This window comes from Desmodus rotundus, chromosome X, assembly GCF_022682495.2.
Source record: "Desmodus rotundus isolate HL8 chromosome X, HLdesRot8A.1, whole genome shotgun sequence".
Classification (NCBI taxonomy): Eukaryota; Metazoa; Chordata; class Mammalia; order Chiroptera; family Phyllostomidae; genus Desmodus; species Desmodus rotundus.
Genome location: NC_071400.1, coordinates 26588852 through 26612415, shown reverse-complemented (window position 1 = coordinate 26612415; position 23564 = coordinate 26588852). Strand labels below are relative to the sequence as shown.

Sequence of the window (23564 nt, the reverse complement as noted above, 5' to 3'; positions counted from 1 at the left end):
TACCTAGTGTGCAGTAAAGCTTTCAGCAAAGCAAAAACTTAAGTAAAGGAGGCATGCAAGTGGCAGTCGAAGGCATAGAAGAGAACTGACACAATAAGATGCTTCTAGGCTGAATGGCCCTTACAACCAAACTGGTCCAAAGATAAAATACTAAGTACACTCAAGATAATGTGGACAAAGAGGAACAAGCTTTTGGCTTGAGGTTTTTATTTTAATGTTTCTATGGTCACTTAACAAGCAACCAAGGGTACTTGTGGGACTGAAGGGACGGAGGCTCTCACCCTATACTTGCCCATCCCCAGTCAAATCCACAACCTTAGACAACAGGTAACAAATGAAGGTCCTGAGAGGTTTGATGAAATGGGCTCTGACTGTAGGTAAGAAGTGTTAAGAGTCTATGCCAAAAGCATCCTGGGTCACTAAACCCAAAACAAGGAAGAACTATTTTCACTCTCCAAAACTAAGCTCAACTAAGCAAGAATCCAAGACAGCAGAGGAGTAAGTGGAAGCTACCCTAACCTCCTCCAAGGACCCATCTGGAATTACAACAAGACTGTAGAGAAATCATATGGGATAACCAACTGAATACTAGATGCAGAGAAGCCTTATAACCACAGACAGACAGAAGAAACCACTTCACCACAACAAGACTGGTAGGCAGTGCGAAGGAGGCACGAGAGGGCTGGCTAAGATCCCACTGGTGGCAGCTGAAGATCCGGAGGGATATTTCAGTGGCCATGGGGTTCCCCCTGAGAAGTGTAGGGTCTAAACCCCAAGCTGGGCTCCCCAGCCTACAGCACCAGAGCTGGAAAGGAACACAGATAACATCCAGCTGTGAAAAGCAGCAGGTTTTCTGTCTGCCAGGGAGAAATGGCTAGAGATGCAGAGCGCCTCTGACAGGGCCAACACATGTAATTTCATTTGCAGCCATTTGCCCTGGGCTCCAGCAGAGGGAGGGCAGAGTGGAGTAGAGATGTGTGAGGAGAGTCTGAGGTTGGTGGCTCTGGGGAGAGAACTGAAGGAACAGCCACCAGGATCCCTGCGCTGAGTCATTATCCATACTGCGGAAGCCATCTTTCTCAGTCAGAGGAATCCCCTCCAAGAGTGGCATCAGCCTGAGGGCAAGCAATAGCCCCACCCACAGGAATTACTCTGCCTCACTCTCCCAGGATGCTGATTACAGCTTGATTATATTAACTACTGATCAGTTTGGTGACTGATTAGTTTAACTACTAAGGTGGAAAATACAGAGAAATAGCCAAAATGGAAAGACAAAGAAAGCAGACCCCAAATGAAAGAACAAGACAATTCTCCAGAAGAACTAGATAAAGTGGAGGCAAGCAATTTATCAGATAGAATTTAGAGTAATGATTATAAGGATACTCAACTGCATGAAAAAAGACATAGAAATCAATAAAAAAGGACTGGGCAGAAATAAAGAATGTAATACCTGAAATAAATAATATGCCAGGAGGAATAAACAGTATGTTACATAAAGCAGAATATCAAATCAGTGTTTTGGAAGACAAAGTAGAAAAAATACCCAGGCAGAGCAGCATAGAGGAAAAAAAACTTTTTAAATGAGGAGAGCTTAAGAAACATTATGGACAATATGAAGCATAACAACCTCCACATCATGGGAATACCAGAAGGAGAGGAGAGAGCGCAAGAGATCGAGAACCTATTTGAAGAAATAATGACTGAAAACTTCCCTAATCTGGTGAAGGAAAAAGACACATAAGTCCAGAAACCTCAGAGATTCCCAAACAAGTGGGATCCAGAGAGGCCTACACCAAAACACACCATAATTAAAATGACAAGGCTTAAAGACGAGGAGAAAATCATAAAAGCCACAAGAGAAAAGCAGGTATTTACCTACAAGGGAGCACCAATAAGACTGGTATCTGATTACTCAACAGAAACATGTCAGGCCAGAAGGGAATGGCGTGAAATATTCAAGGTGATGAAACCTACAATTAAGGCTACTTTACCCAGGAAGGCTGTCATTTAAAATCGAAGGAAAAATAATGGGCTTCCCAGACATTAAAAGTTAAAGCAGTTAGTTAATACCAAACCATTACTACAACAAATGTTAAAGGGCTTGCTTTAAGAAAAAGAGAAAGAAACAGAGGAAAACAGTCTAACAACAAAATTTCACTACCATGTATCTATCAATAATCACCTTAAATGTAAATGGCTTAAATGCTCCAACCAGAAGGCACAGGGTAGCGGAATGGGTAAGAAAACAAGACCCATATATGTGCTGCCTCCAAGAGCTCCATCTCACATAGAAAGATACACACAGACAAGAAGTAAACGGATGGAAAAAGATATTTCATGTAAATGGAAAAGAAAAAAAAGCTGGGGTAGCAGTACTTATATCCGACAACACAGACTTTAAAACCAGGTTATCGTAGGAGACAAAGAAGGACACTACATAACAATAAAGGGATCAATCCAACAAGAGGATATAGCCCTAGTAAACACTTACACACCTAACATAGGAACACCTAATATGTAAAGCAAATCTTGATGGACATAAAAGGAGTGATTGACAGAAATACAGCCATAGTTGGGCATTTTAACAGCCCACTGACTTCAATGGATAGATCTTCCAGGCAGAAGATCAATAAGGAGACAGAAGCCTTAAACAACACACTAGATCAAATGGACTTAATTGATACCTTCAGAGCATTTCACCCCAAAGCAGCAGAACATACACACTTTTCAAGGGCACATGTAATATTTTCTAGGATAGACCACATTTTAGGACACAAAACAAGTCTCAATAAATTTAAGAAGTCTGAAATCATATCAAGCATCTTCTCTGACCACAATGCTATGAAACTAGAAAATCAACCCAAAATCAGTGGGACACTGGGAATGCAAATCTGAGACGGAAATTTATAGCATTACAGGCCTATCTCAACAAACAAGAAAAGGCTCAAATAAACAATCTGACCTTATACTTAAAGGAACTTGAAAAAGAACAAACAAAGCCCAGAGTAGAAAGAAGGAAATAATAAAGAATCCAAAAAAATGATACAAAAGATTAATGAATCCAAGAGCTGGTTCTTTGAAAAGATAAACAAGATGGACAAAAATTTACCAGACTCATCAACAAAAAAAGAGAAAGGACTCAAATTAAAAAATCAGAAATGAAAGAGGAGAAATAAAAACTGACACCTAAGAAATACAAAGGACTGTAAGAAAATATTATGAAAAACTATATGCCAACAAACTGGACAACCTGGATGAAATGGAAACATTCCTAGAAACATATAATCTTCCAAAACTAAATCAGGAAGAATATGAGAATCTGAATAGGCAGATTACACCTAGTAAAACTGAAACAGTAATAAAAAAAAAAAATCCCCAACAAACAAAACCCCTGGACCAAATGGCTTCACAGGTAAATTTTACCAAACATTCCGAGAAGAAATAAAACCTCTGGTTCTCAAACTATTTCATAAAATTTGAGAGGAGGGAAAGCTCCCAAACTCACTTTATGTCCAAGCCAGCATTATCCTAATTCCAAAACCAGATAAAGGCACTACAAAGAAACAATATCATAAGCCAGTATCTCTGATGAACATAGATGGTAAAACTTCTCAAAATCTTAGCAAACCAAATACAGCAATGCATCAAAAAGATCATACACCATGATAAAGTGGGATTTACTACAGGAATGCAAGGTTGGTACAACATTCTCAAATTAATAAATGTGATTCACCACATAAACAAAATGAAGGATAAAAACCACATGATCCTATCAATAGGTGCAGAAAACTTTTGATAATATCTAGTACCCATTCATGATAAAAATCTCAGCGAAATGCAAATAGAGGGAACATACCTAAACATAATAAAAGGCATATATGACAAACCCACTGCTACCATCACACTCAATGGGCCAAAAACTTCAAGTATTTCCCTTAAGACTGGGAGCAACACAGGGATGTCCAATTTCACCTTTCTTATTCAACCGAGTACTGGGAATTCTAGCCATAACAATCAGACAAGAAGAAGAAATGAAAGGCATCCAAATTGAAAAGGAAGAGGTAAAACTGTCTTTATTTGCAGATGACATGATACTGTGCAAAGAGAACCCCAAAGATTCCACCAAGAAACCAACAGAACTGAATAATGAATTCAGCAATGTAGCAGGATACAAAATAATATCCAAAAATCAACTGCATTTGTATATGTCAATAATAAACTAACAGAAAGGGTAATTAAGAAAACAATCCCATTCACAATTGCTTCAAAAAGAGTAAAATACCTAGGAATAAACCTAACCAAGAATGTAAAAGACCTGTACTTGGGAAATTATAAGATACTGAAGAAGATACAAATAAGTGGAAGGAGATACTGTGTTCATGGACAGAAAGATGTAACATCATTAAAATGTCCCTACAACCCAAAGCAATCTACAGATTCAATGCAACTCCTATCAAGATTTCAATTACGTATTTCACAGAACTAGAAAAAATTTTTCAAAAATTTATATGGAACCACAAAGGCCCCACATAGCAACAGCAATTCTGAGAAAGAAGAATAAAGTTAGAGGAATCACGCTACCTAACATCAAACTGTACTACAAGGCTATAGCAATCAAAAAAGCCTGGTAGTGGCATAAAAACAGACACACAGGTCAATGGAACAGAATAGAGAGCCCAGAAATAAACCCACACATTTATAGTTAATTAATATTGGAGAAGGGAAGCAAGCACATACAATGGGCTAATGATCGTTTATTCAATGAATGGTGTTAGAAATATTGGACAGATATGTGCAGAAAAATGAATCTAGGCCACCATATTATACCACACACAAGAATAAATTCAAAATGGATTGAAGACTTAAATGTTAGACCCCAAACCATACAAATCCTAGAAGAAAAACTAGGCAGTAAAATCTTGGACATTGCTCATAGCAATATGTTATCAGATGTATCTCCCCAGGCAAGGAAAGCAAAAGAAATAATAAACAAATGAGTTTATTGTTCATAAACAAATAATAAATCAAACTAAAATGTTTTGATAATAATTAAACAATTATTGATTAATCAATAATTATTAATTTGTTTATTATTTATAAACAAATAATAAATCAAACCAAAAAAGTTTTTGCACAGCAAAGGGAATCATCAGCACAATAAAAAGACAACCCACAGAATAGGAGAACATATTCACCAATACATCTCATAAGGGGTTCATATCCAAAATTTGTAGAGTAGTTACAAAACTCAACACCAAAAAAACAAACAACCCAATTAAAAAATGGGCAAAGGACCTGAATGGACACTACTCCAAAGAGGACATACAGATGGCCAAGACACATATGAAAAGATGCTCAATGTTACTAATCACCAGAGAGATGCAAATTAAATTCACAACGAGATACTATCTCAAACCTGTCAGAATGGCTATCACCAAAAAATCAACAAACAAGTGCTGGCAAGGATGTAGAGAAAGGGGAACCCTTTTGCACTGGTGGTGGGAATGCAGACTGGTACGGCCACTGTGGAAAGCAGTATGAAGATACATCAAAAAATTATAAATGGATCTACCTTTTGACTCAGTGATCCCACTTCTGGGAAGGTATCGAAAGGAACCCAAAAGACTAATTTGAAAGAACATAAGCACCCCTATGTTTACTGCAGTGTTATTTACAATGGCCAAGATATGGAAGCAGCCCAAGTGTCCATCAAAAGATGAGTGGATAAAACAACTACGGCACATTTACACAATGGAATTCTACTCAGCTGTAAGAAAGAAGAAACTTTTACCCTTTGCAATAGTACGGACGGACCTGAAGAACATTATGCTAAGTGAAATAAGCCAGTCAGAGAAAGACAAATACCATATGATTTCACTCATATGGGGAATCTAATGAACAAACTACTAACAAGCAAAACAGACACAGACTCATAGATGGACATCAAATAACAGCTAGTGGGGATGGAGGTTAGGGGGTGGAGGGACTGAGCGAAAACAAAAAAGGACTCATGAGTACGGACAACAGTGTAGTGATTTCTGGAGGGATGGGGGTATAAATAAACAAACAAACAAACTCAAGTAAGCTCCATGACTAATTTTTAGCCAGCACTCTTTTTTTTTCTTTTTTTAATTTATTTATTTATTTTTATTCAGTTACAATTGTCTGCATTTTCTCCCCTTCCCTCCACCCCACACCAGCCAGTCCCACCTCCCTCCCCCACCTCTACCCTCCCCCTTGATTTTGTCCTTGTGTCCTTTACAGTAGCTCCTATAGACCCCTCTCCCCACTATCCCCTCCCCACTCCCCTGTGGCTGTTGTTACAATGTTCTTAACTTCAATGTCTCTGGTTATAGTTTGTTTGCTTTTTTCTTTTGTTGATTATGTTCCAGTTAAAGGTGAGATCATATGGTATTTGTCCCTCACTGCCTGTTAGCCAGCACTCTTGATTTAGAACAGGAATTAGCTTACTATGACCTGTGAGTCAAATCCATTAGGTTTTTGTAAAGTTCTCCTAGAACATAGACACACTCATTTATTTACATATTTCCTATGGCTGCTTTCTCACTATAATGGCAGAGTTGTGTAATTTCAACAAAAACCACATGGCCTACAAAACAAACCAAAATATTTACTAGCTCACCCTTTAGCAAAAAATGTTGCTGACCACTAATTTAGAAAAAAGGAATGAATACCTAGCTACTGCCTTTTTCTGAAAGGCATTAAGAAAACTAGAGTGCTTATAGTTGAGTTCAACAATCAAAGAAGTGCTTCTCTAATATCCTTTCCTGTAATTTCTGAAAGATGCTTTTTGCCATCTTGATGCAGGACTCATCTGTATGGGGTCTACGTCTTGACAGCTCAAGAGCCTAAGCCAATCACTACCACCAATTCCTACTTAATAAGTTTTCCAAATGTCAGACTTGAGATCACAACCACCATGGACACTCTACTTCCTTGCTTACCCATGTGGAAAATAGCCCCAGACCATCTGATGGGGTATAAACACTGTTTTTTATATTTAGGATGTAAACCTTTTGACATACCAGAATCATTTAGGGAGCAAATGAATATTTTTAATTATAGGATGGTAAATAAGGATTTCTCCTGATTCAGCCAAGTACCCTGAAATGTAAATGTATCTAAAATGCATACCTCCAAAACTAGATATCCATTCTGCCAATGGCTGATGAAAGAGATCACACCTGAGATAGATATGTACGAGGTATTATCTGTCTAAATTGCTCCTAAAGAGAAAACAATGGGAATAAACAAGGGGAAACATTAAAAAATGCCATGAAAATTAGGATGCTGTGTCAGTGAATTGCTCTGGCCAAATGAGACAAGGCCTGCATGAAATCTTCATTGAGGAGGAATCCAATAAATTATAATACTAATTGGAATTAGAATTCTTAACGTCAAGTTTCATGTCACTGAAAAACTCCTTTCTCAGACAAAGGGGGAGATGAGGGAGTCAGATAGCCAGAAAGAAACAGTGAGCCAGGAAGATGAACTTTCTAAAATCTTCTGTATCAGGAAAAAGAGGCTAAGAATCACTATAAACTCTACCAGAAAGGGGGAAAAATTCAATAATTTTTCAACAAGTGTTTATTCAGCATCTACATACCAGGCACTGAGGTTGGAGCTACTAAAAAATACACAAAACCCTTGTCCTCATGGATCTTACATTCCAGTGGGCTTTAGGAATAAAATACATTGCATATTATATGGTAGTACGTGCTCAGAAGAAAACTAATGATAGGGAGCCCTGAGAGGGGTGTCCAGAGAAGGCTACACTGACGAGACAACATTTGAATGCTTCTGAACTAACACGCTTCATAGTACAATTGAGGGACTAGAACAGACATTATCCGGGATTATACCCTAAGAACCCTGAAACACCAATTCAAAGGAACAAATGTACCCCAATGTTCATAGAAGCACAATTTACAATAGCCAAGTGTTGGAAGCAACCTAAATGCTCATCAGTGAATGACTGGATCGAAAAACTATGGTACATTTACACAATGGAATATTACACAGCAAAATGAAAGAAGGAGCCCCTACCCTTTGTGACAGCACGGATGGAACTGGAGAGCATTATGCTAAGTGAAATAAGCCAGGCAGTGAAAGACCAATACCATATGATCTCACCTATAAGTGGAAACTAAGTAACAAAACAAACAAGCAAGCGAAATATAACCAGAGACACTGAAATAAAGAACAAACTGACAGTAACCAGAGAGGAGGGGGGAGGGGGATAATGGGGGGTAATAGGGGATAATAGGGGATAATAGGGGAAGGGCCATCAAGGAACATGTATAAAGGACACATGGACAAAGCCAAAGGCAGTAGGTTTGAGGGTGGGAGGCAGGGATGGGTGGGGCGGGGGCATGGTGGGGTGAAAATGGAGACTATTGTACTTGAACAATAAAAAAAATTTAATCAAAATATTCATATACATCCATGTGTCTCACGGGTTTGCAGAGGTGATTGCCACATTGTTCTTCAGAGACAGTAACATAGCTTATTCTCTATAAGGACAAAGTTCAAAATAAGAAAGTAGTACACATTTTCCCAGTTAGATAAAAGCACACATTCAAGAAAATCACTCTTTGAAATGTTCCCAAAACAACAAAGGACTAAAAAGGTATAAACCCACAGGACAAAAAATAGAAGAAACAAGAATGGACAAGAGATGTCAACAAATAGGCAGATAAAATAAAAACAAAAACAACTGAGGAAATTACATTGGACAGAATTTTTCTGTGGGCATACTATCTTAAGGAAGTACATGGCATGATACAAGAAAAGACAAAGCTATAGCAACGCAGTACTGACAAGCATCTCAAGCTAGATCAAAATGCTGCCGGAAAAACTGGAGAGCCAGACACCCCAATGTTAGTTACACAGGGAAAACCAGTAACACAAGGGGAGGATATTGCTAATTCCAAGGAACAAGGATAGAGGAAAGAATAGAAAGACAGCTCTACATGAGTTTTAAAAATGAGTCATTGCCACACAGGTAAGCAAGTCTTAACCTATGGGGCTGCAGTCTTGCTGTTAAATTGACACCCAGAAGAAGGAGTGAAGAGAGTAAATCAGCTGCCACCACTAGACTTACTTCAAAGAAAAGGGTAAATTTAAACTGAAAGCTCCATCTCTTCTATACCTGTTGATCACCAAAAGCCAAAGCTGCGTCCCTATACATAGCATTAGAGCACAGGTGGCAAACACAAGGCCCACAGGCCCACACCGGCCCTCCACTTTGTTTTATCCGGCCGGCACCTTGTTTCTACCAGGGGCAGCACCGAGCTTTCGCTTAACTGTTAAGGAGTCGTTACATGTACACAGTCCTAAATTACATTCGGCCCTTTGAAGGCAACCACAAGGCTGATGTGGCCCCCAGTGAAAATGAGTTTGACACCCCTGCATTAGAGGAAGCGGATAAGGATTGGGAAACCTCTCCTTAGTCATACATAAATTTCAAAAACAGAAAAGAACTGAGAAGTTGAGCATAAACACCCCCTAAAATATAACCAGTGAAGCAGAGAATATAACTTCTCTGAGAAGTCTCAAAACCTAAGACATCTACATGTTGCAAAATCTTCTGTAAAACAGCATAACACGTAACAAATAATAGCATAAAAGTATTCCCATTCTTGAAAAATCAGGATTACTCTATTTTTCTACCATTCATTCCTCTTTGTATAGAAGTCAACTATTTCCTCCAAATGCTCAATGCAAATAAAAACAGTAACATACTTAAAAGGTACGGAGAATAACACTTTCCCATCTGTTACACTTGTATAGCATCTCCTGCACTTACGTTAACAGACTTGGAAATATAAAATAAGGGGAGTACTGAAGTCCCTTGTAAAGGTATTTTTTAAATCAAGTGTGAACTCTTAAAACATCTTCAAGTTTTAATAGTTCACACCAAAGATTTTATTATAGTTTCATATTAGCTTATTTTCTGCCCATATTAAGATTACTGAGAAATACTTAAAATTTAAAGATAAAAGTACTAGAGAAAGCAGAAACTAATACAAATACAAGTTACAGTGACAAAAGAAGATTTCTCATAAATATCATCCCAAATTTTATTATCATTGGTAAAATTTTTAAAGTATAAGCTAGGTACTCCTCTCATTTAATTTTAAAAAACCTATAGAGAATGCACTAATTTCTTCTTTATGGATAGTCTTCACAGTTAAAAAACCTTATCTTAGTAACACATACTATATACAGCTATGTGTCTTACCTATTAAAGATTTGATATTTTCTAAGATTAAATCACTGGTAATATTTCCTGATAAATCTTGCCCCAATTCAGCAATCAGCTTGGCATAACCTTCATTCTCTTCTCTTAACAAATTGAATTTTTGTTGCTTATAACTGAAATTAGATAAACATCATAAAGGGGATACAATTAATTTCAATTAACAAGCTTGCGTAAGAGTAATATATTGTTATTGAATTTTCTTCTCTCTCTTATATATAGCCATCATAAAAATAATTGTTGGAAGTTTACCTCTTTGTTTATCTTTTAGGATAGAAAATTATGGTTGTTCATAAGAGAAACCCCAATATTAGTTATACATGGAAAACCAGTAACACAAGGGAAGGATATCGCTAATCCCAAGGAACAATAATACACCACTATTTCCATGATTGCCTAAGAATATGCCCTAGAGTACAGCCATAATCTAAAGTATTTTATTGGTAATAATAAAAGCACTAAATATTATTTTAACTTCTAATATGAAAAAATTAACATTGGTTTCACACAGATAATGTTCATTGCTGACTCAATCATGGGCTACTTTTAAGAGAAAAAAACACAATACATGCTAACAGCAACAACAAAAAAAATCTTTAAACTGCCTTTAGAAACTTCGAGTATTCAAAATGAGAACTAAAACACATACTCAGGTACTTGACTGCAATATAAAAATACATGTACTTACAAGAGTTTTGTCTTGATTTTAACTGACTTTTGATTGAATTGCTGTGATTGTTTGATAAGCCCTAATGATTCCAATGTTTCTGGATCCAGGCGTTCCTTTAGAACTGTGTCGGAAACTAAATACTGTATTTAAAAATATTAAAGGCTATTTATTACTCAGCATTCCAACTATGCACCCACAATCTTAAATATACTGAAAATAATTAAAATATTAAAATCATACTATAGATATCAACTTATAATTTATAACAAAACTTAGAACTTTAACAAAAAATGATGACTCTCCAAATAAAGTAAATACAACATATAGCTCTTTTTAAAAAACTTGCTAAGACTGTATATGCATGCTGTCCACAGCTTATAAATGACAAGGACTACAAATGAAATTCTGATTGAAATTGAGTCAAATGAATTTTGTTTAAGCAAATACACCACTTAAGCCTCCTTCGGTTTCTCCTGTTTAAGTCAAATAATTCTGGCACAGCAAAGACAAAGACATTCTTCCAGGTCTGAGTAATGGCGTTTCTCCTGGTCCTAAATTTATGAACACGAAATGGTTTACTAGACAATGATTATAACAAGTTCTAAAATTTATTGTTTTTAAACTCCATTCTTTTTCTCTTTACCTGATAAAGAGTGTATAAAAATTGTTCAGTTTAAAACCTGTCCACATCATTTCTACTCACTTGATAGATGCTTACCTTTTACTTGGTTAGGAACTTACTAGGTCAGGAATATCACTGAAAGTTTTATATGTATAAATAGCTTCAGTGATATATAAGTAGCATGCCTATTTCATAGACATAATTAGCATGTCTAATTTTACAAAGCATTCATTCCATTTCAAGAACACCCAAATCATACCTTAAAATGAATAGTCAACTGAATGTCAATATCCTTCTCCATTAACATGATTAACTGTGATTATATTTGTTCAGTGTAAAATTTAGAAAGGAAATATATTTTTTAAAACTTACCAAACATGCTAATACCAATTGTGTAAAATAGTCTCTCTTGCCTTTTTCTTCTAAACAATTTGTCTCGATATCTACAATGATGAAAGGAAAAAAAAAGATGAAAGTGTGATTGATTTTCCAAACTCTCTCCAGCACTATGATAAGATAATGCATTTTCTTTAAAATTAGCTTATTTCAAAATGCCTCATTCTGAATTTGGAAAACAAAAAGTTGAAACTACGGTAAATATGACCTGTTCTTCATATGTATATGAATGCTTAGAATTAATTTCTCCTGATACTAGAGACTGACCCTGTGACCAATGGCATAGCCATAAAATGGTAAGTCAATTACACAGGAGCTATGTGCTATGGTACTAGAAGCAACAAAGTTTCAAAAAGTACTGTTTTTGGGGTGGGGAGGACAGTGGGTGGAGGTGGAAGAGGGTGTGGGGGGATAAATGGTGATAGAAAAAAAAAGAAAAGAAAAATTTCCGTTTTCAGAAATGGAAATATTCAAGCAAATTTTTTAAATAACATATTTTATTTAACATAAAAGATCCAAGATATTTAAGCAAAGTTTAAATGACCACATGTTAGAGATGCTAAAGAAAAGATTCCTTCCTTATGTGGAAAATTGAACTAGGTGAGAAGATTTCTTCTAATACTAAAGATCTTATTACTCATGAAGGTAAAATCTTTGACCTTGGCTACCTTGGTACCATGTACCATGTTCTAACCAAGCTACTTGGCACCAACTCTATGAAAAGAAAGTATTAAAAGATATTGTTTAGCTTTGAAAATAGTTTATAAGCCTTCTGACCATTATGCTAGTCACCATAAATTACACAAAAACTTAGAGGAGAGTACATTTGTCTTACATGATTCAAGGTTAAGAGCATTATAAAGCAAATGGGTGTCAGTCCTGGCCAGGTAGCTCAGTTGGTTAGGGCATCATCCCAATACACCAAGATTGTGGGTTCAATCTCTAGTCAGGGTACATACAAAAATCAACCAATGAATGCATAAATAAGTGGAACGACAATTCAATGTTTCCCTCTCTTTAAAATCAATATGTAAAATTTTTAAAAATAAAGCAAATGGGTGCCAACTGCAGGAGATTGGGGGTCGGGGGATATGGGCAGGTACCAGGAATAGGGACGTGCACTTTTCTAGTGTTTATTGCAATGGCAGTCACATGCAACCTACGAGCAGTTATCCAAAGTTAGCACATCCAGAAGAGGTGCTGTGTCTCATGGTTTCTGTCTGTATAATAAAATGCCAAGATTTCTCCAAAGTGTAAAGCCTTCTCACTAGTAGTCTTGGTACCACTAACAGAAAATGATGATTAAATGTCTTCAACGTGGTTTTCATTACCCCCCCCCCAAAAAAACATGTTTCACATAAAAGGTTCATAATATAATCTAGAGGCAAAATTAGTGCACATTTAGCACATTTAAAACCTGAAGCTAGGCAAGGCTGGCTATTTCTGATCATGTTTTCTTTGCTTCCAGTGCTTTTCACTTTTTCTAAATAGGCACCCAGTTTCTTACCATTTAAAATACACATGAAATATATTTTTAATATCTTATTTTGAATTACAAGTCTATTTAACAAATAAAAATTTATTCATGATTTTTGTTTTCTTCTCACTAAATACTTTTAAAAACTAAGAACTCTTTAAGTTTCAGTAAATTATCTTTTTTAATTTTGTTTATTTTTAGAGAGAGGGAAGGGAGGAAGAAAGAAAGGGGGAGAAAAACCAACATGTGATAGAAACATCCATCAGGTGCCTCTCACACACCCCCAACTGGGGACCTGGCCTGCAACCCAGGCATGTGCTCTGACCAGGAATGGAACTGGCGACCTTTCGGTTTGCCCAAGGATGCCCGAACCACTGAACCACACCAGTCAGGGTGAGTTTCAGTAAATTATTCAAAAATTTTCTCAAACAACTTTCTGATATGAAGCATAGAGGAAATAAAACAATTAGCTCTAAATGCCAAGCATTAAAAAATTTCAACCAGGATTGGCAAGATTACAAGGTTGATCTCAGGATCACTGCTTTAGCTGATTACATACTATTATCCTATTTTAAAAACCAACTAACTCATAATTAGAATGTGCTATATAGAAAGAGGCACCAATTTTTGTAATGTAATAAAAATTGTCCTTTAACGGTTCTAGAGTCTCCCCAAACTGATGTCCTGCCACTGCTTTGCTTCAGTTCACTTTTTACTGCCATCACTGAGAATCAAAAGAGAAAGGAATTTATCATCAAATATATCTACATTTTCCTGGGCCTTCTCCACTTACCCTTCTTGGACAGCGCCATTTCCCAATATCATGGCCACTATACCTAAGCACATAGTCAACTCCAGTGTATTAAAGAAATTTCATGTGTAATTTATGCAATGTAAATTGCAGTACAATCTCAATCTCTCAATAAGACTTTTAATCCATGGGTATCTCATCTATGCCCCCTTCCAGGAACTCCTAGTTGTCTCCCGGTTATCCTGCCTTGTGGTCCCTACTCAGCCTGGAACTTCAAGGATACTGATTGTGAGCAGTCAGGACAAAACTGAGCCCATTCTTTTAACCACCTGTCTACCATCCAAGACCGGTAAGTCCCTAAGATCTACTCCCAAGGTTCCTAAGATCAGAGCACCAGGGTAGCAGGTTTATCCTCTTCAAGTCAAACATGCTCTCCTCTTAGCCAACAGACCTGATTAAGATACCACTCTTTGGATTCTGACCATGTTAGGAAATACTTAATAGGCCCTCAGTAAATTTCTTAGCTGAGCTATCTCTTTAATATCCCCTATGATTTTACTAAAAAGCCCTCAGCCATTTCTAACTCTAGGTCCCAGAATCACCAATCACCTACCTGAGCTCAGCACATCAAGTCACATCAGATTCCTCCCCTTTCAGGTTAAGAGAGATCTCAGACCCCCTCACCCTTACATAATTGGTTTTTTTAAAGAAAACGGATATATTAACCAGGAAAGTACAGCACTCATTTGTCATATAACTGTTAAAATATTAGAAAAACAACATGATGTAGTTAAAAGATCATGGGCTCTAGAACCAAAAAGATCCAGGTTCAAACCCTGCCTTACTGGCTATGTGGCCTTAAAAAAAATCAGTTCTCTGAGCTTCAATTTTCTGATCTCTACAACTACCTTCCACAAGTTGCTATAGGAATTAAAATGGTATTAAGTGTTTAACACTACACCTAGAACACAAAAGGTGCTCCAAAATGGCACCTACATTATTTTTACTATTTTCCTCTCATCATCATTAGAGATAGCTCACATTCTTACTCCTATTCCCCTACCTTGATCTAGAGTCACCCTTGGATCATTTTTTCTGCCAAGGGTCAGGGTATGTGAGTGAGGGTGCAGGTGAGGGAAATTCTCTTTCCAAACTTGCCATCCTAACTAAATCTTGCTTGTAAAAACAGGCTGGATAGGGTAAAAGAAATTTCCCAGGAACAACCAAAATCATCTTCATGAATTCATGTTACTAGTAAAAAGCAATGACCTATAACAATAAATCATATTACTAAATGCCTATGAAGGCAAATACATCCTACTAAGTCAACAAAGAAATTATTAGCCCTGGCTGGTGTGGATTGAGCACCAGCCTGCAAACCAAAGGGTTACCAGTTCGATTCCCAGTCAGGGCACATGCCTGGGTTGCCAGCCAGGTCCCCAGTAGGGGGTGTGCAAGAGGCAACCATACAATGATGTTTCTCTCCCTCTCCCTCTCTTTGTCTTTCCCTTCCCTCTAAAAATAAATAAACAAAAAATCTTTACAAATATTTTTAAAAACATTAAAAAAAGAATTTATTAGAACTTACTAATAAGCTGATAATTGATGAATACCCAAAGAAAGACATAAAATATACTCCTGACACTATCAGGAAATAACAGCTTCCACAAAATGTTACCTACAAATCATTTTCACTCTTACAAACTTACAGTAAAACCAATTTTAAAACTGAAACTTGTTTCATGCTATATATATTTGTAGCATAATTTAGTATCTATAGTTCATGCTTTAAAAAAATAAGTTTAAAGGGGTTTTGTTGTTGTTGTTTGTATAAGCCAGGACAGTTTTAAGATTGAAAGAAGGCATTACTCACCCTGACTGGTGTGGCTCAGTGGGCTGGACATCATCCAGCAAACTGAAAGGTCACCGGTTCAATTCCCAGTCAGGGCACATACCTGGGTTGAGGGCCAGGTCCCCGGTTGGGAGCATGTAAGAAGCAACTGATTGATGTTTCTTTCCCACTTAGATGTTTCTTTCCCTCTCTTCCTCCACATCGATGTTTCCTTCCATCTCTTTCTCCCTCCCTTCCCCTCTCTCTAAAAATAAATAAATAAAATCTTTTTTGAAAAGGCACTACTCATAATTATGCCAGGAAAAACAAAACAAGACTGGGACATATGGTCACCCCATCAATGGTCTGCACTTTTCATTTCTCACTCACAGTCCATACATTTTGTACCTGTTTCCGACATTACTGCAGTTAATGAAATCTTATACGTCCTGAAGAGTTAAGTACCAGGCATTTAGATTTATTGAGGTCAAATTCCAGAGTCTCAGTAAGACATTTAAGTAATCTATCTAATTCTATAAATTACGATTAATGAGATAAATTCATTAATTCCAATTTCACAAACTCTGAATTTAAGTCTTTTTTTTTTTTTTTTAAGTTCTCCCCACTGTTCCCATAGTGGAGGACATTTTCAAGGAGGCAACCTGAAGACAGCCACATGTTGTTGAGACCATCTGGACCGTATATGGTATGCATGACTAAACCCCATTAGGACCTCCACATAAACTTGAAGATTCTGGACACCTACTTACTAGTCTTGCAGCCACAAGAGACAAGCCTTGCAGGTAAGTTCCCCTGCTTATTAAACCTGCCACCTATTAATCTGGAGTGGTAGGCCTCTTCAGTCTCTCCTTGTCCTCTGTGTGTGGGGCCAATTTGCCAAATGACATGCAGATGTGTCTGAACTATATCTACTCCTCTGGATTTGCCCCTTTCTGTCTTTTATATGAATGGAATGATACTTTTTTACAATCTTCTATAAGTTGCTTATTTTGATCAACATTATTCATTTAGATTTATTCACGTGGATGCATGTAGCTAAAGGGCATTCATGTTCACTGTTGTCTCATATGGATCACAGCCCCTCATTACAAACTCTTGTTGCCAGCTGAATTTCAAATTTCAGAGAGGTTAAGTCTTATTTTATTCTTTATTGATTTCAGAGATAGAAAAGGGGAGGAGAGAGAGAGAGAGAGAGAAACATCAATTTGTTATTCCACTTAATGCATTCATCGGTTGATTCTTCTATGTGCTATGACCGGGATACTTTGGCGTATCAGGACTGTGCTCTAACCAACTGAACTACCCGGCCAGGGCCTACAGAGGTTAAGTCTTTTCTAAAGTGAATACTATAATGTCTGGTAATGTTTGCTATTAGATCAAAGTTATAGAAAGCCTAAGACTGAGGGAGAAAACTGTGCTCAGTTTTTTTAATTCAGACCTAAAATTAGAAAAATAAATTTGCAATATACATTATTTTTTGACTCCATGCTTCCCATGGAATGATGCTACCTTTTGTAAAAGAAATGTTTCCCCTTTTTTTAAATCCTCGCCTGAGGATAAGTTTATTGATTTTAGAGAGACAGGAAAGGAAAGAGAGAGACAGAAACATGGGTGTTAAGAGAAAAACATCAACTGGTTGCACCCATATTAGCCCTGACCAGGGACTGAACCCACAACCTAGGTGTGTGTCCTGGCCAGGGATCAAACCCGCAACCCTTTTTGGTGCATGAAACGACACCCCAACCAACTGACCCACCTGGCCAGGGCCAGTGCAAGAAATATTTGCACACCTTTCCCTTCCCCCTCCTTTCCCTCAGGTGCGTTACTTTGGCTTTTCCCTCTACTAAGCTCTAAGGGCCCTTCTTTTGCTTATGTAACTTGTTTCCTAAGCCTATACTGCCCAGCTGGCTCACTTCTACTACCTCTGTAACTTTCTCTTATAATTTGAAAAAAAGCAATAATCCTTTCTATCTCACATGAATTCATATTTACTCTGGACAAACAGAAGTTGCTATTTCCAAAGCTGCTTCCTCATCTTCAAAACAAAAGTAATTTTGATTATTTTGACTCTTCTTGCTCTTTCTAAAATTAAGAATCAAGAGTACAATAGCAAAGTAAATATTTCTTGTGTGTCCTAAGTTTGAGCTTCTGACATTCACTGAATAAGATTAATTGTACTAAAATCAGAATAATTCAGACTAACTTCAGGAAACTTGGCTTATTTATTTAAAATCCCTTAGTTGAATTTTATATAAAGATACATTCTAAAAAACTCACAACCTATTTGAATTATAAACTAAAACTACGTAAAATTAATTTATAGTGATTATACTCACATTTGACTTACTATATTATATTCTCTATAAAATTTTTAAAAATATAGTGTAGATTTAAATAAACTTTTGTACATTTGTAAAATTCTCAGGTTGAAAGGAAATAATGTAACACAGTACATTAACTTACCAAACAGCACTTGTTACAGGTGAAATAAAGGCTTAATACCTACCTAATATGCAAAACACATCAGCAAGAATGGAGGGCAGATCCTCACGAAATTCCTAATTTTAAAAATATAATTATTCATAGTAAATACAATAATAACACACCAGCAAGTATTATAACTTCAGCATAACACTCTTCAGTAAAATTTAAAAACTAACAAAATCCCAATACTACTATATTGACAAAGAATTCTTCAAGTTCCATAATATAGAGAAAATAAAAAATGGGAGACAACTGTTGGAAAAAATGGTTAAATGTCTAATGAAATAACTTGATTAAAAAAAAAAAAACCCTAAACAAGCACCTAGGAGATATTAAAGCACACAAATGAGTAATATTTTTCCAATGAAGTTTCATGTTAGAAACCACTGGAATTTGGAGTACCTCACACCTACCTAAAGACTGTTAAAATAGTACATTTTTCATCAGAAACTTTAAATGCTGTGCTTGTGCCTGAGTCAACACTGATAAATGCAAAAACCATAGTGGCAGCAGCAGAACAGAAATCTAAAAAGCATAAAAACAGTTACAGGCTGTTGTTCCATAACTCAAGATTCTCTGAAGATGAAAATAATTACCAAAAATCTATCTTTATTTTCCTTATGCATTGATGATGTCTGTAGCATCTGGAGAAACTGACTCAAAATGCTCCCCTCATTTCTACATGAAAACTTCAGCACTTCCCACTCCCATGCCCAATTTTAGAGACATTTTCCATTAGTAAGGATCACAGTTCAATTATTGCAATTACTTTGCTGCCACTATAGCAACCCTAAAAAATTAACCCATTTTCAGAGACTAAAGGAAAGAAATTTAATTCTAAAGAACAAACGGGCATCTGTAAGAGATATGCAAGATATGCTTCTGTGGCTGAGTTATGGGACAGTGAGGATATATGGGACTACGAGAGAGCCATGACAAAGACAGCCCAGCTGCAAACGTATATATATATCACCAAATACTCAAAGAAAGGAGGTGAGAACCAAATACATATTATTTTGGACTATTCATTTTCAATAAAGTATGAGGATCAGATTCCATAACCACACTAAACCCTACAGTGATGCCCAACTTACAGAGTGAAATAACCTTAATTACAGAGCAGACTTTAGTCTCTAGTTTCTTAAAGGCTAAGAACTTTCGCTATGTCTACTTGAATGAAAGTACTCAAGCTACTTGAGAACCACAAATAATAGAGCAAGAGGAGTTTTCAAAGATGGAATAATTAACTGTGTAAGAAATAGACTACTCCAACATAGCTAATGCTGCTGTTATCAGACACAGACAGTTCAGGGATAAAAGAGAAACTCATATTAAAGCCTTACTATTCAAATACATCTCAATATGGGGGGGGGGGGAAATCACAACAACTAGACATATAAAAGTTCTTTAAGACTATCCCCAGGAAAGCATAAAAATCATACAAAGGGGATTACCTACCCTAACAAAAAGAGGCTACAGAAGCTTAAAGCAACACAGGGGAAATTTGTACTAATATTAAAAAGCTCCAGGTCCCACCTCAATCATGCTTATTATGAAAGGTGTTCTCAATTGGGCATATAGTTTTATTTATACAAGTTTAAGATCCAGCCTAATAGAATAATACACCACTGTAAAAATTCAAACTTAACTACTGGTTTAAAATTAACACTCTTAACACCCTTACAATTTCAGAGCTCATCTTTCAATTCAAATACCAAATCACGATGAAAAGTGTCTAGTCTCAATCTAACATAAATTCTCTAATAAATAAAAGAGTGAAACAGGAAAGGTTAGGGAAAAAAATCAAATTAACATTTTCTAAAATAGCCAGCAAACACACAAAAATTGGCATCAAGTGAACATTAGAGCTATGCAACCTCAATCTAAAATAATGCTGAATTTAAAAATAGATTTAACTTCTAAACATAACCACAAACAAAAGAAAATGCCTTGATATGCTATATTAGGAGACAAATATTCTAGCCAAAGTATTTTTATAGTAACACTTTAAATTAACTATATCTTGATTTCATTACAATGCACACTTTTTCTTTTTGCTCTCCCAGCTTACTCACAACCACAAAAAAAAATTAAAATATCTTTATTTGTCTAGCAACAATGACTTACCAATATTACCTTAAACATTTCATTGTGAACAAAATGAAATGCAAGTTATATGCTTTAGGGATGTTTGTATCAAAGGGAAAAGAAATAGGTAACAATTATTAAATTAAAAAACATATATATACACACTTACACTAATGTCATTTAAAACATTAGATGCTTGTTCATGCTTTAGATTTCCTTTAATCACATGGTATGACAATTCATAGAGAGCTTGCTGGAAATCTGTTGAACATAAAAGAAAGAGTATAAGGACAGTCTCTCAAACATGAAAGGCAGACCCTCTGAGTAAGATCTATATATTCCCTACTTCTCAGTTTACCATAAACATCAATGATGGTAATAATAAGCATACTTCTAATGCTTTACTTTAGCAAATTTTTTCCTTTTATTTTCACAAAAGGACAATACTAAAAGAGCAGGAAAAAGTTAACCTTGGCTCCACTACTAAAATGTAATTACTGCTTGTGCATTACACCTTCCGATCTTTCTCTCTATGTCTATATATTTTACATACTTGCATTCACAGTACTTACCATTTGGTATTCTGATATCCCCATACTTTTAAAAGCATTTTCTCATGCTACCAAAACCTCCAAAATTATTTTCAATGACTCCACCAAGAACTCCAGCAAGTGGATATAAACTAAATTAACCATTCCTCTCACCAGCAGATTTCATAGATTTCCTAAATATATCCACTATAGTCAGGTCAATCTCAAGACTACACTGACAGCAGGTAAACAGCAGCAGTAAACATAAAATCAGGTTTTATCCATATCCTACCGTCAGAGAAATTTCTCCCCAAACCGAATCTCTTTTTCTCCTCTATTTCCATCAGAATTCAAACTAAAAAAACTGCATACGTAAATATATACATAAAACAGTAGTTCTATGAGAACTGTCAACTACAAGTTGTTTCATTCACTATTAATTAGCATAACTCCCTTTCCTAGAAAAGGATTATTTTTGGGGGGGAGATTAATGGTCAGGTGAATACCTCCTCCTTCCAGCCATCTTTTTCTTTAGTTCCATACACTAAAAACTTTATATCCTTCCTCTCATTTAAAGTAGGGAAACGAGTAGCTCTAAAAAGAATTAATGCAAAATAAAGTCAATTTATAATCTCCTTTTGAAAGGAATCAAAAATCTTTCAAGGCAAAACTGCAAGTAAAAAATCAAATATTTAAAACTCTACTCCGGCTGGTGTGGCTCAGTGGATTGAGCACCGGCCTGCAAACCAAAGGGTCGCTGGTTCGATTTCCAGTCAGGGTACATGCCTGGGTTGCAGGCCCGTCGCGGGGCACGTGAGAGGCAACCACACGATGACATTTCTCTTCCTCTCTTTCTCCCTCCCTTCCCCTCTGTCCAAAAATAAATAAAATATTTTTTTAATTAAAAAAATAAATATCTTCTCCCTTGGTTTGACTACTAGTCACAAAAAAGGAATATAATAGAAATCAAAACTTTTATCAATCCCCCTCTGAACAATGAAAATAGTATTTTGCAATGAAATAAACCTGTCCATTAAGGTACTTGCTAAAGAAATATAGCCAGATTATCCCAATTCCTTTTGAAGACTAATTTCAATATATTTAGTTTTTACTAAATATATTTACTTTTTTATTATATATTTTACTATCTCCACAAATATGGCTTCATTATGCTTATAATAAACTATATAAAAGCTAAAATGCAAAGGAAAAATTCTTAGTATGGTAGGAATATGGGGTTAATTTCATGCTTTCACTTCTATTAATAAAATGCTTTTACAAGAAACAATATTCATTTAACTAAAAATGGAACTGCCCTTTGACCCAGCAATTCTGCTGCTGGGATTATACCCTAAGAACCCTGAAGCACCAATCCAAAAGAACCTGTGAACCCCAATGTTCATAGCAGCACAATTTACAAAAGCCAAGTACTGGAAGCAACCTAAGTGCCCATCAGCAAATGAGTGGATCCAAAAACTATGGTGCATTTACACAATGGAATTCTATGCAGCAGAGAGAAAGAAGGAGCTTATACCCTTTGCAACAGCATGGATGGAACTGGAGAGCATTATGCTAAGTGAAATAAGCCAGGCGGTGAGGGACAAATACCATATGATCTCACCTTTAACTGGAACATAATCAATAGAAGAAAAAAGCAAACAAAATATAACGAGAGACATTGAAGTTAAGAACAGTCTAACAATGGGCAGGGGGGAGTGGGGAGGGGACAGTGAGGAGAGGGGATTACAGGAACTACTATAAAGGACACATGGACAAAATCAAGGGGAAGGGTGGAGGTGGGGGAGGGAGGGGGTTTCAGCTGGGGTGGGGTGGAGGGATGGGGAGAAAAGGCACACAACTGTAATTGAATAACAATAAAAAATTAAAATTATTTTTAAAAAAGAAACAATACTCATTTAAAGTTTTCTAGATAACTAATTTTTTAAAGCAATCACTCTTAGGAAGACAAAGCAGCTAAGCATAAACTAAATTCCCATAAGAATATGGGCTCATAGTGCTGAGGGAGTTCTAATCTTAATCACAGAAGATTAAAATAGAGAACAAATAGCCCAGATCATTTTGCTGATACTAAGTGACATAAAAACAATCACAATGTAATCCAAAAGTAGCAAAAAACAGTCCCCAATCACAAGTTATTTAAACACCCATTTAAGTGGTTAGGAAATCCTATTGTATTTTATCTATAGAAGCAGTAACTGGTACCTTAAGACTACCAGGCTAACCCCACAAAATCCTGTGAAATCTATGCTAAAGTTGAAAAACTTTACATTTACAACGGGGAGAGAAACTTACAACCCTTATAATTATACACAAAAATAAATAAAATATTTTATCTTAATGCTAACATTTCAGAAAAAGCAGTTTTAAGAATAGCCACAAGTAAAAGGGACT

General features: G+C 36.2%; 1 protein-coding gene across 9 annotated transcripts in view; it reads right to left on the bottom strand.

The window, feature by feature from the left end:
• Positions 1-23564, bottom strand: part of THOC2 (THO complex subunit 2) — a 116923-nt gene that overhangs the window by 73581 nt on the left and 19778 nt on the right. For all 9 annotated transcript variants that reach the window (XM_053916991.2, XM_053916993.2, XM_053916996.2 and 6 more), the window contains exons 3-7: positions 20792-20883; positions 18557-18608; positions 11947-12017; positions 10971-11092; positions 10265-10398 (exon numbers count right to left, since the gene is read on the bottom strand). In XM_053916991.2, coding sequence (XP_053772966.1) covers positions 10265-10398; positions 10971-11092; positions 11947-12017; positions 18557-18608; positions 20792-20883 — 471 coding nt within the window. The remainder of the gene's footprint in view (positions 1-10264; positions 10399-10970; positions 11093-11946; positions 12018-18556; positions 18609-20791; positions 20884-23564) is intronic.